The 12042-nt window shown below is 55.9% G+C and overlaps 1 protein-coding gene and 1 long non-coding RNA gene across 3 annotated transcripts in view; one reads left to right on the top strand and one right to left on the bottom strand.

Annotated features, from left to right (window-relative positions):
• Positions 1-3206: 3206 nt before the first annotated feature.
• On the bottom strand, positions 3207-6729 carry LOC138844752 (uncharacterized). The gene is made up of 2 exons (XR_011381072.1): positions 6359-6729; positions 3207-3547 (listed from the first exon to the last, which is right to left on the bottom strand). It is a non-coding gene; the product is annotated as an uncharacterized lncRNA (long non-coding RNA).
• FAH (fumarylacetoacetate hydrolase) overlaps positions 5494-12042 on the top strand; it is a 28764-nt gene continuing 22215 nt past the window's right edge. The window contains exons 1-6 of one of the 2 annotated variants that reach the window (XM_051834227.2): positions 5494-5567; positions 5662-5736; positions 6385-6468; positions 9700-9810; positions 11088-11209; positions 11715-11764. In XM_051834227.2, coding sequence (XP_051690187.1) covers positions 11106-11209; positions 11715-11764 — 154 coding nt within the window. In that variant the 5' untranslated portion in view covers positions 5494-5567; positions 5662-5736; positions 6385-6468; positions 9700-9810; positions 11088-11105. Of the gene's footprint in view, positions 5568-5661; positions 5737-6384; positions 6469-7032; positions 7286-9699; positions 9811-11087; positions 11210-11714; positions 11765-12042 lie in introns of those variants that run through there. The other variant, XM_051834225.2, reaches the window with a different exon arrangement.

The raw sequence follows: 12042 nt of genomic DNA, 5'->3' as shown, positions 1-12042 counted from the left end.
TCCCAGAGAGGAACGAACCAACTAAAACAGAACTGTTTGTAGATGACACGCTATCTGTAGGAAATGTCAACTTTAAAAAAATCATGTAACTAAGCATTATTGTAAGTTTGCAGCATAGAAGGTTAATACAATACACCAAAAATTAATATATAAAAGCAATTGCTTCCCTATATACCAGGAATGGGAACTGTGAATTTGAAACTAAAAACATACCATTTGCATTAATACATAAGGCCCAGAAATAGATATAAATCTAATATTCCCAAGATCTTTATGAGGAAGACTACAAAACTAATGAAAAAGATACATAAATAAGTGGATAGCCCATGTTCACTGAGAGAAAGACAATACTGTCATTTCTTCCCAACTTGATCTATAAATTAAAAGTAGTTTGAATTAAAATCCCAGTGAGTTACTTCATGCACATTGATAAGGTGACTCTAAGGTGTATATGGAGAGGCCAAATATCCAGACTAGTCAACATAATGTTGAAGAAAATCAGAAGACTTGCAGGATTTGTAGATACCACTCAACTTACAGAATTAATAGTAAGAAGGGGCTGGCGCTGTGGCCGCAGTGGGTTAATGCCCTGGCCTGAAGCACCAGCATCCCACCAGTTTGAGTCTCGGCTGCTCCACTTCCAATCCAGCTCTCTGCTATGGCCTGGGAAAGCAGTGGAAGATGGCCCAAGTCCTTGGGCCCCTGCACCTGTGTGGGAGACCTGAAAGAAGCTCCTGGCTCCTGGCTCCTGGCTTCGGATCAGCTCAGCTCCAGCCACTGAGGCCATCCGGGGAGTGAACCAGCAGGTGGAAGACCTCTCTGTCACTACCTCTCTCTGTAACTGTCTTGCAAATAAATAAAAAATAAATCTTAAGAGTAGAAAAGAATAGTCTTGCACAAAAATTGATAACGGAACAGACAATACAGAAATACAGCAACAAAAACAAAGGAGAAAGGACAATTAGGGAAATGTAGTCCTTTTCATTCAAAATTTTTTTTCAACCAATTTTGAAGGATCAACTACATGTTCCCATGTAAAACAGTGAAATTAGAGTTAAGTGAAACTTTGCAGAAATTAACTCAAAATGTATCAAGGCACAACAATTTGAAACTCAAAGAATGCAGGTGATATTTAATGTGATCTTGGTTTGGCAATGCTTTTTTAGGTAAAACACCAAAAGCAAAATTTGTGAAAGAAAAAATATTTCTATGTTGGGGGCAAGTGTTGTGGCACAGAGAGTTAAGCAGCCACTTGGAGCACCACATTGCATATCAGAGTGCCGGTTCAAGTCCCAGCTGCTTCATTTCTGATCCAGACTCCTGCTAATGCACCTAGGAAAGCAGCAGAAGAGGGCCCAAGTACTTGCGACTTAAGCCCCTGACACCAGGGAGGAAGACCCAGGTGGAGTTCCTGGCTCCTGGCTTTAGCCTGGCCCAGCCCTGGCTGTTGTGGCTATTTGTGAAATGAACCAGATGATGGAAGATTCCCCCCACGTCCCTATTGTTGCCTTTCTAAAAACCTTCACAAGTTGGATTTCATTAAAATGACTAACTTCTTTGCAAGAGCCACTGTTAAGGAAAAGACAAGCTATAGAATAGGAGAAAATATTAGCAGAACATGTATCTGGTAAAGGGCTTTTATACAAAACAAAAAAGAATGCCTAAAATTCTATAAAATAAACACCCGATTTAAAAATGGGCAAAATATCTGAACAGGCACCTTATCAAAGGAGATGTAAGGATGGTAAAGAACCATATGGAAGATGCTCAAGAACATGTCTGGGGAATCAAAGCAACAAGACATCAGGACACACCTCTTAGATGGCTAAAGTCCAGTCATACTGAGGCCGCCTGGCGCCGTCGACGTGTGATGCAGGCTCAGCAGAACGCAGCGTGATGCAGGCTCAGCAGAACGCAGCGTGGTACTGCTGCCTGGGAAGCCTACTTCAGTTTCTTCCAAGGCATTACTACACGGCCCAGCTAGATAGTTGCCCAAATAGGATCTTAAAGAACTGTGTCAGCCGGCGCCACGGCTCACTAGGCTAATCCTCCGCCTTGCGGCGCCGGCACACTGGGTTCTAGTCCCGGTTGGGGTGCCGGATTCTGTCCCGGTTGCCCCTCTTCCAGGCCAGCTCTCTGCTGTGGCCAGGGAGTGCAGTGGAGGATGGCCCAGGTGCTTGGGCCCTGCACCCCATGGGAGACCAGGAGAAGCACCTGGCTTCGGATCAGCGTGGTGTGCCGGCCGCAGCAGCCATTGGAGGGTGAACCAACAGCAAGGGAAGACCTTTCTCTCTGTCTCTCTCTCTCTCACTGTCCACTCTGCCTGTCAAAAAAAAAAAAAAAAAAAAAAAAAAAAAAACCAAAAAACAAAAAACTGTCCACACCGAAACCTGCACAGCAGTTTGTAGCAGCTGTGTTCTTAAGTACCCAAAACAGCAGTCCACCAGCTGGTACATCTATACAAGGAAGCAGCATTCGGCAGTGGCGGCAACAAACGCTCAGTGCAGGGAAGCAGGTGGGGACGTTAAATGCATGTGGTTAAGTGAGAGAGGCCAGTCTGAAACAGCTACGTGCTGTGTGTGAATCCATCTCGATGGCAACACAGTAGAGATGGTAAAAAAATGAGCTGTTTCTAGGTGAAGCACCGGGGTCTTTCAGAAATCAGCAAAACAACCTCATTTAGAATTTAGAACAAACAGAAACTTGGGAATAAGTTTAACCAAGGAGGTAAATGCTCTAAACAGTGACAACTGTGGAACACTGCTGAAAGCAACAGAAGAACATAGAAATAGATGGGAAGACAGCCCATGGTCATGAAGTGGAAGAACTGGTGTTGCTGAAATGTCCACAGTACCCAGAGAGACCTCCAGTCTCTGCGATCTGTATGAAAATTCCAATACCATCCTTTAAAAAAACTGCTTCAAATATTATACTTTAAAAAACATTAAAACTTGTTTCTGATTAACAATAATTGTACATACTTGTGGGTTACAGAGTGATGTTTGTGGGTTTTTTTGCTAGACCATTCTATGATGTCTAATTTTTTGAGGTTTTTATTTTTTAAATTTTAAGTTAATTTTAAGAGATTCATTATAGTTCATAGATACGGTTCTAAGAAACTCCCACCAATGCATTCCTTTTAAAAAATAGGAAAAAATGATCCTAAAATTTTTGTGGAACCATGAGAGATATCAAATAGCCAAAGCAATCTTTAAAAAAATTTTTTTTATTTGAAAGGCAGAGTTAGAGAGAGAGAGAGGAGAGAGAGAGAGCTTCCGTCTGCTGGTTCACTCCCCAAATGGCCGCAATGACTGGGAATGGGCCAGGCTGAAGCCAGATGCCAGGAGCTTTTTCCAGGTCTCCTATGTAGGTGCAGGGGCCCCAAAGACTTGGGCCACCCTCCGCTGCTTTCCCAGGTGCACTAGCAGGGAGCTGGATCGGAAGTGGAGCATCCAGGAAGGAATCCAGTCGGCGTCCATATGGGGTGCAGCGCTGCAGGTAGTAACTTAACATGTTCTGCCATAGCACCAAGCCCAACCAAAGTAGTCTTGAGGAAAAAGAACAAAGCTGTTTTTATCAAAACAGCATGGCACTGGCACAGAAACACACTTATTGACCAATGGAACGAGAGTAGAAAGCCCAGAAGTAAATCCAGACATTTGTAGTTACTTTATTTACTTGAAAGGCAAAGTGACAGAGATGGGTCTTCTATCTGCAGGTTTACCCCCAACATGGTCAAGAGCCAGGAGCCAAGAGCCAGGAACTCTGTCTGGGTCTACCACATGGGTACAGGGGCCCAAGTACTCGGGCCATCTTCTACTGCTTTCCTAGGCACATTAGCGGGGGGGAGTGGAGCAGCTGGGAATTGAACCTGCACCTATGTGGGATACTGGAATCACAGGCCGCTGCTTAACCCACTATGCCACAAAGCTGGCCCCTAGTCAACTGATTTTTGACAAAGGTGTTAAGGACACATGTGGGAAGAAGATTCTCTTCAATATATGGTGTCCGAGGCCAGCATCCTGGCACAGTGGGTTAAGCTGCCGCCTACAACACCAGCGTCCCACATGGGCCCAGCCAACAATAGGGCCACCCAGTCTCAGGCTGGGAGCCTACAAACCATGAGCAGAAACACACTTTCCTTCGTAAGTCTCTTGTCTCATGTATTTCATCACAGTAATGGAAAGCTGGCAAGTGCAGTGAGCAGACAACACCTGGAATCCACCCTAAGGTGGCCTGCCTTACCCTCCTTCCTCTCCCTAGTCCTCCCTCCGTCCCTTCCCCCTCCTTTTTTACACCAGTCAGTCTTCATTTGTTGTTTGAATTGCAAGGTATTGAGTGCTGAGCTAGACGGCATGACAGAGGAAGGCACACAGGTCCTGCCTGGGCTTGGGACCAGCTGTTGACAAACACGGGCTTTGAAGAGTGAGGATAATTATTAGGGTGACAGGTGCAGGACTTTTGGACTTTATTTAAAGTCATTTGTCTTTGTCATTATTATTCAATTAAAATGCTTACGAAGGGAAATGGTTAGCCTTTTCAAATCCTAGCATGATTCTGCCACTTCAAAAAAAGTGTTTATTTTGAAAGAGCTACAGAGAGATCTTCTGTCCGCTGGCGCACTGCCCAGATGGTTTCCATGGCCAGTGCTGGGCCAGGCTGAAGCCAGGAGCCAGGAGCTTCTTCCAGGTCTCCCATGTGGGTGCAGGGGCCCAAGGACTTGGGCCATTTCCACTGTGTTCCCAGGCTATGAGCAGGGAGCTGGATAGGAAGTGGAGCAGCCAGGACACAAATCAGTACCTATATGGAATGCTGGTGTCACAGGTCTTGGCTTTACCTGCTACACCACAACACTGGTCCCATCTGCACCTCTTTTTAGATTTTGTTTAATTTACTTGAAAGGCAGAGTGACAGAGAGACGGAGTGAAAGAGACAAAGGTCTGCCATCTGCTGGCTCACTCCCCAGATGCAACAGCCAAGGCTGGTCCATGCCAAGGCCAGGATCCAGGAACCCCACAGGGTCTCCTACGTGCGGGCAGGGGCCCCAGGACCTAAAGCATCCTATGCTGCCTTCCCAGGCACATTAGCAGGAAGCTGGATCAGAAGCAGAGCAGTCAGGATTTGGCCAGCACTGTGATACGGGATGCTGCTGACTGATGTGTATCCTGGGAGCAGTGGGTGATGGCTCACGTCAGGTGTTTGGGGCCCTGCACCCACATGGAGATGTGTGGAGTTCCTGGCTCCTGGCTTCAGCCAGGCCCAGCCCCAGCCGTTGTGGGCAAGTGGGGAGTGGACCAGTGAGTGGGAGCCCTCCTGGTGGGTCTCATGTCTGCCTTTTGAATAAAATAGATAAATAACGATAATTGATTTAAAGAAAGTTTGAAAAGACTAATTTCTAGAATTTTGGCTTAAATTTGTTTTTAATTTTTTTTAGAAAGCTCTGCTCGTATGTTCATTAATTCCTTAACTTCCGATTCTGATGTGATAGGAATTGCCAAGGCAAATTAACTGCAAGTGTTTGAAAGTGCTGGGGTGTACACGGACCGCCACCGAGCCCCCTTCACCCGGTACGGTTTTCAAGTCGCTGTGAAAGACGATTTTGTTAGCGAGCTCAGAAGGCTGCATGCCTACTGCAAACCCGTTTTCTCTTCACCTTTTCAGCCATCGCTGTCTTCATGAGGAAAAACAAAAGCCAGAAATTCGGGAGCGGCCCACTTCCTGGCGGGATGGCTTTTGGTGGGAAGAAACAAACACCATGCTGGCGGGTGGGGGGGGCACCCTCCCCCTCCTCCTCTTCCTCCCTCTCTTCCTCCTCCTCCCCCTCTTTCTCCTTCTCCCCTTCCTCCCCCTCCCTTTCCCCTCCTCCCCTTCCTCCCCCTCCCCCTTCTCCTCCCCCTCCTCTCCCTACTCCTCCTCTTCCCCCTCCTCCTCCTCTCCCTACTCCTCCTCTTCCCCCTCCTCCTCTCCCTCCTCCTCCTCTTCCCCCTCCTCCTCTCCCTCCTCCTCCCCTCCTCCTCTTTTCCCTCCTCTCCCTCCCCCTCTTTCCCCTCCTCTCCCTCCCCCTCTTTCCCCTCCTCTCCCTCCTCCTCCCCCTCCTCCTCTCCCTCCCCCTCCTCCTCTTTCCCCTCCTCTCCCTCCTCCTCCCCTTCCTCCTCCCCCTCCTCTTCCCCCTCCTCCTCTTCCCCCCTCCTCCCCCTCTTCTCCCTACTCCTCCTCTTCCCTCTCCTCTCCCTCCCCCTCCTCCTCCTCTCCCTCCCCCTCCTCCTCTTCCGCCTCCTCTCCCCCTCCCCTCCTCCTCCCCCTCCTACTCTCCTCCTCCTCCCTCCCCCCTCCCCCTGCAGCCCCCCCCAGCACGCACCCTAGGCACTCCGTTCCCGCGCACAGCGCCGCCCCCGCCCCAGCTTCATCTACAGCACGCCGAGGTCAGCCGCTCCAGGTCTGGTCAAGGCGGCCACGCGACACGAGCAGGTGAGCAGCACCCGCGAGGGAGGACCCGTTCTCTGTCACCTCCCCGGCAGGCACACCTGTCCCCGCCACTCACAACCGTACGCATGCTTTCCTAAACCCAGGGCGCCGACCGCCGCCCTGCTCGGCTGCCGGGGGCCAGACCCGGCGGGAGTCCCGGGGCAGGGCTCTAAATGCCGGGCTGGCGCCTGCTCGGGTAGAGAGCGGGGGCCATGCGCCCACAGACGGGGCTGGTTCCCCGCAGGTGGACGGGCGAGGGGCGGGGCCAGAACAGGGGCGGGGCCAGAGGGGGCGGGCGTGACGGGGATTGGAGGAGATGGGCTCAAGTAGGGGGCGGGGCCAGCGGAGAGGACGCTCACGGATGGGGCGGAACCACGTGAGGGCGGAGCTCGCCGAGGCGGTGGGCTCAGAGGAGGAATTCGCGGCGGGGGCGGGGCCAGAGGAGGGCGTGACGGGGATTGAGGGGGCGGGGCCAGAGGAGGGGCAACGGGGAGTGGAGAGGACGCTCACGGATAGGAGCGGAAAATATGAGGGCGGGGCCGGGGAGGGGGCGGAGCGTTCCCCGCAGGACCGGACGGCGGGCGGGAGCCTCCCCGGTCAGTGTTGCGACACCCGGAAGCGCCCCGGGGGCGGGGAGCGGGCGTGAGGGGGCGGGCCCGGGGGTAGGGGGCCGAGTCCGTGCCGGGGCGCTCCCGCCGCGTCCGCGTCCAGTCCTGCCGGCCGCGCCGCGCTCGCCGCGATGTCGTTCATCCCGGTGGCCCCGGAGTCCGACTTCCCCATCCAAAACCTGCCCTACGGCGTCTTCTCCACCCCCAGCCACGTGAGCGGCGGCGGCGGGGCGCGGGGGCTGGGCCGGCGCGCGCGTGGGGGTGCGCGTGGGCGCGGGTCTGCGGGTCTGGCGAGCGGGAGCCACCTCGGCGCGCAGCTCCCCTCGGCTCAGCGCCCGCCTGCGCTATCCGGACAGTGCGCGTGAAGGGACGCCGCACGTTTCGCAGCCTCTGCCTGCGCCCAGCAGTGTTCAGGGCATGTGTGCCAAGTCGGGTCCCAGCCGCCCCGGGGAGCTGCCGTGGGTCGGTCCGGGCAGGCCGCCTCGGTCTGCTTGTGGTTTCGCAACCGGCAGGCCTCCCCAGATGTTGCAAGGACACAGCAGAGAGGGCCTGACCCCGGAGGCCCAGTACACCTTAACCTGTGTGTTGGCCAACCAGCTTTCCAGCCCTGGAGCCTCCCCCTGCCCTCCCGGGACACTCTGCCCTGGCCACACCAGGAGCCCAGACCCATGAGACAGAGACGGGTGTGGGGGCAGGGCCGCCCCCGCCAGGACCAGCATTCCAGGGGAGCCTGGCCCGTGGCCGGAGCTTCCGTGTTAGGATGTTACTGGAGATGAACCCCCTTCCCCCATCTCTGGCTGCTCCTGGGCGGGAGAGCTGATTTGCTCAGAGCCCTGTTAAGGCACCGGGCTCTGCCCTGCCTCTCCCCACCAGCCTCTGCTCTGAACAGTGTCCTACCCCAGGGCCTTAGTGCGTGTTGGTCCTGCCACATGGGACACTTCCTTCTACTTCCTACATCCTGGTCTCTTCTCACTCTTAAGGGCTCGGCTTCAATGTCAGCCTCTCGGACAGGTGTCCCCTGCAAATCCTGCACGTGAGCGCCTTGTGCAGCTCGGCTGGGGTCACCACCTCCAGCCACACCCAGAGGGGCGTCCACCTGTGTGTGCTCTGGTGCTGTGTGATTGGCAGATGCCCCTCTGAATTCTCAGAAGGAACCTGCCGTGTGTCATTGCCCCCACTTACCAGGCGAGGAAACTGAGGTTCAGACAGTAACAGGCGTGCCCTGGGTGGGGGCAGGTTGGGGGCTGGGCTTCCCCTGCCTCAGCCTCCCAGCCTCACCCCTTCCCCTCCTCGTGGGCTGGGGGTTGGGTCAGGCCTGCCTTTGTATCACACGCACCAGGTGTTATAAAGCAGACTCACTGAAAGCGAGCCACAGGAGGACCGGAGCCCGCAGGGGACCAGGGCCTTTTCCAAGGGCGTCCGTGCCGTGGTGAAGGACTCAGCAACTGGGAGCCCTCCTAGGTTAGCCCTGGAGGAGGGTAACCGTCCAGGCCAGAGCTGAGGCAGTCGGCCTCCCAGACCACTCGTCCAGGTGCTCGGGCCACAGCGTGGAGCGCGGGGCTGTAGCTTATCCCACCACTTCAGCCTTTGTGTGCGCAGCTGAGGACACAGGCAGCCATGCTGTCACTACATCTCCTGGGCTGCCCTGGCCGGCAGTGGCTCCTTTTGGCCTCCAGCTGGGAGTGGGGACCAGGGTCGGCCACACCCATCCTCCGAGTGGACAGTCCGCTCGGATCCACAGCTGAGGCCCAGCGAGTTGGCAGTGGGGCTGGGACTGAGCGGCTCGGCTCTGCCAGGGGCCTCAGGGTCCGCTGAGGGTCTGGTCTGTGCCCGGTCCCGGGATGGGACATGTATGAAGAGAGCCTGTGCGGGGGAGGAGCCACGGGGGATCGGCGCCGCCGGTAACCCTACCTGGAAGTTCCCTGGGCCTGGGGTGGCTCAGCGGGTGGGCCAGGAGAGTGGGGAGCTGGTTTGCACAGCACTGTAGGGGGTGAGGGTGGAGTGGCCCACAGCCAGCCCTCCGGGTCCCTGTGGATGAGCAAGGCTCAGGGTTGGAGGCCAAAGAGCACCCTTTGCGAAATATTTACAGCTTCTGACGGGCCGGAGCTGGGCTGGCGTTTTACATTGCAGAGGGTCACTTCCCTGCGTGTCCCGGGCAGTCTGACGTCTCGCAGCTCTAAGGGAACCTGAACTCCCCTCCATGTGAGCCAGCAACATGGCCTCTTCCAAGCCACCTGCCCCCAGCCCTGTGTGCGGAGCACTTAGCAAGCAAAGGCCTGGGTTGAACCTGGAAAGTATTCCAGCTGCCAGGAGAGGTAGTGAGCTCCCCATCACTGGAGGCATCGAAGCCAGGCCTGGGGAACATTCTGTGACTTGAGAAGGGGCTTGGACCAGCCTGCCTGTGCCTCCCCGCTCCGAGGCGGATTATTCGGTTCCCATTCTGCTAACACAGGTTCCCTCTCCTCTGGGATCTGGAAGCGGCGGTGGCACCGGGGAGCCGGGGTCGGAGAGGGTTCCTCAGGAGCCTCTCTGTAAAGGGACATCTCTGGGGGACCCGTCCAGCTTTGTGCAAATGAGCTTTGCCCGCCCAAGGCTTTCCCCTGCTGACCATGCCGTCTCCTCCCAGCCCAGACCCCGGATTGGCGTGGCTATCGGCGACCAGATCCTGGACCTGAGTGCCATCAAGCACCTCTTCACAGGGCCTGTCCTCTCCCAACACCAGGATGTCTTCGATGAGGTGGGTGATGGGGGCTGACCCCGATCTCGGTGGCACACCCTGCAGATGCCACCAGGGACACACTCCTTGCCTCCATGTGAGGTCTCCAGGGCTCTACATGTGTGAAGCTGGGACAGACAGGCTAGCCGGGGGTGCCCTTGGGGGCTGGCTTCTCCCCTCTGGGTGCGTTCCCGCGTCTGTGTCTGCACCCTGGGCCTCTGTCTCTTTCAGCTCTTTCAGCCTCTGCCTGTTCATTGCCTGGGTGGCCCCAGCAGATGGGCCGGCCAGGAGCCCAGCCCTGTAGCCTCAAGTAGCACCGCCCTCCATATCCCCTGTCTACCTCCTACAGGCTCAAAAAGGTTGTGTCCGCACCAAGCAGGTGCAGACTTTATTCCTTGCCATTATTCCCCAAGCAATACAGTGTAACAGCACTCGAAGGTTTGCAAGGGTGGGACATTAGCAGCCATGGAGGCGTGGCTTACCAAACCCTGGAGGGTGTGCTTAGCTGCCCTACAAGCATTATCCTGTTTACAGAAGGGACCTGAGCACCTGCGGATTCCAAGGGGCCACTGTCCATGGACTCGTGCGATGGTCGTGAATTCCCTTCCCTGTCAGTGGTCAGCTTGGCTGACGGGCGTCTTCCCGCTGGTGTTGGGAGGGCCCTGGGATCTATGGAGAGCCTCCTGTGTGCCAGGTGCTGTAGGAGGGTACTCCCCGTCAGTCCTTCCGGGGACCCCTCTAGCATAGGAATCAGAATCCTCACTAGGTGGGCGGGGACCCGAGCGTCTGGAACAAGACCTGATTCTCCCTGGAAGTGTTAGAGCCAAAGCCGGCTCCTAGCTCCACCAGTGCCACTCCTCCCATGCCCCTGGCTGCGGGACCCTGGCTTAGCTTAAGAAGGGCTTGGAAGTTTTCTACCAAGGGCCATTTGGTTATTTACTATGTCATTTACAGGCCATACAACATTGTCAACTTCAACAGCAGCCTGTTATAGATGCATTGAGAGAGAGAGACAGAGAGAGAGGTCTTCCATCCACTAGGTCAGTCCCCAGATAGCCACAATGGCCAGTGCTCGGCCAGGTCAAAGCCAGGAGCTTCATTCAGGTCTCAGGTTACAGGGCCCAAGCACTTGAGCCATCGTCCGTTGTTTTCCCAGGCCACTAGAAAGAAGCAGGATCAGAAGTGGAGCAGCCGGGACTCAAACCGGTGCCCATGAGTTTGGACAGGGGCAGAGGCTCAGGGGGTACCCTGTGGCTGTACCCGGCATGTGATGGCCTCTCTCCATGTCTCGGTCCTAGCCAACTCTCAACAGCTTCATGGGCCTGGGCCAGGCTGCCTGGAAGGAGGCGAGAGCGCTGCTGCAAAACTTGCTGTCTGCTGGCCACGCCAGGCTCAGAGACGACCAGGAGCTGCGGGCGCGGTAAGGGGTGCGAGGGAGCAGACACGCGGGGCAGACGAGGACTGGGTGGTGGGCGGTGCTGCCTTGGCCTTGGCCTGGGCGAGTCAGCTCACCCCTATCCAGCCCCTGCCGGGCTGCATGTGGGTGGGAGGGCCCTGGGCAGGGGCTGGATAGGGGTGAGGCCCTGGGATTGCCTGCTGCTGGTGCTAGAGTCAGGCCAGCCCCTGGGCCACCCTGTCACTCAGCCGTTCCCCATCAGCATCAGCCAGCCCTCACTGGGCTCTACTGTACCCCAGGGGCAGAGATGGGGCCTTTTGGGTTTAGTGGTCAGACGTCCTCCCTGTGGGGCCCGGGCCGGCCATGCCCGGGTCTGGCCTGGAGGTGCCCACTGGAGCTGGTAGGCAGTGTTCCGGGGATGGTCTGCATGGATCCTGCGGCGGGTGGGGGTGGCGGAGTGGGGATGACCAGAGCTGGGACCCCTCTTTGCTGCTTGCTTGACCTTGAAGCCCCTGGTTCTGTGTTTCAGTGCCTTCACCTCTCAGGCTGTTGCCACGATGCACCTGCCAGCCACCATAGGTGAGTGTAGTCTCTTTGCTGACCCGGGACAAGCAGCTCAGCAGGCCAAGCAGGCTGGCCTGGGCTTCTGTCCCCACGTCCCAGTAGAGAGGACACAGGAGGGGCCCTGGGCCAGTTTCCCCCTCCCCGTCCCTGACAGCTCTCAGTCCCTAGGCCTGGCTTTGGCTCAGGCTGCGTCTGGAGGCCGGTTAGGGGCCGACACCCCTGCTCGAGTTTGTGATGAAGCCCTCGCTGCTCCCTGGGGGCCGCTCCTCTCCTGGGGGCTGTGGGGACAAGTG

This window comes from Oryctolagus cuniculus, chromosome 12, assembly GCF_964237555.1.
Source record: "Oryctolagus cuniculus chromosome 12, mOryCun1.1, whole genome shotgun sequence".
Lineage (NCBI taxonomy): Eukaryota > Metazoa > Chordata > Mammalia > Lagomorpha > Leporidae > Oryctolagus > Oryctolagus cuniculus.
Note: the sequence above shows the minus strand (reverse complement) of the source record. Positions and strands in the feature narration are given on the sequence as shown.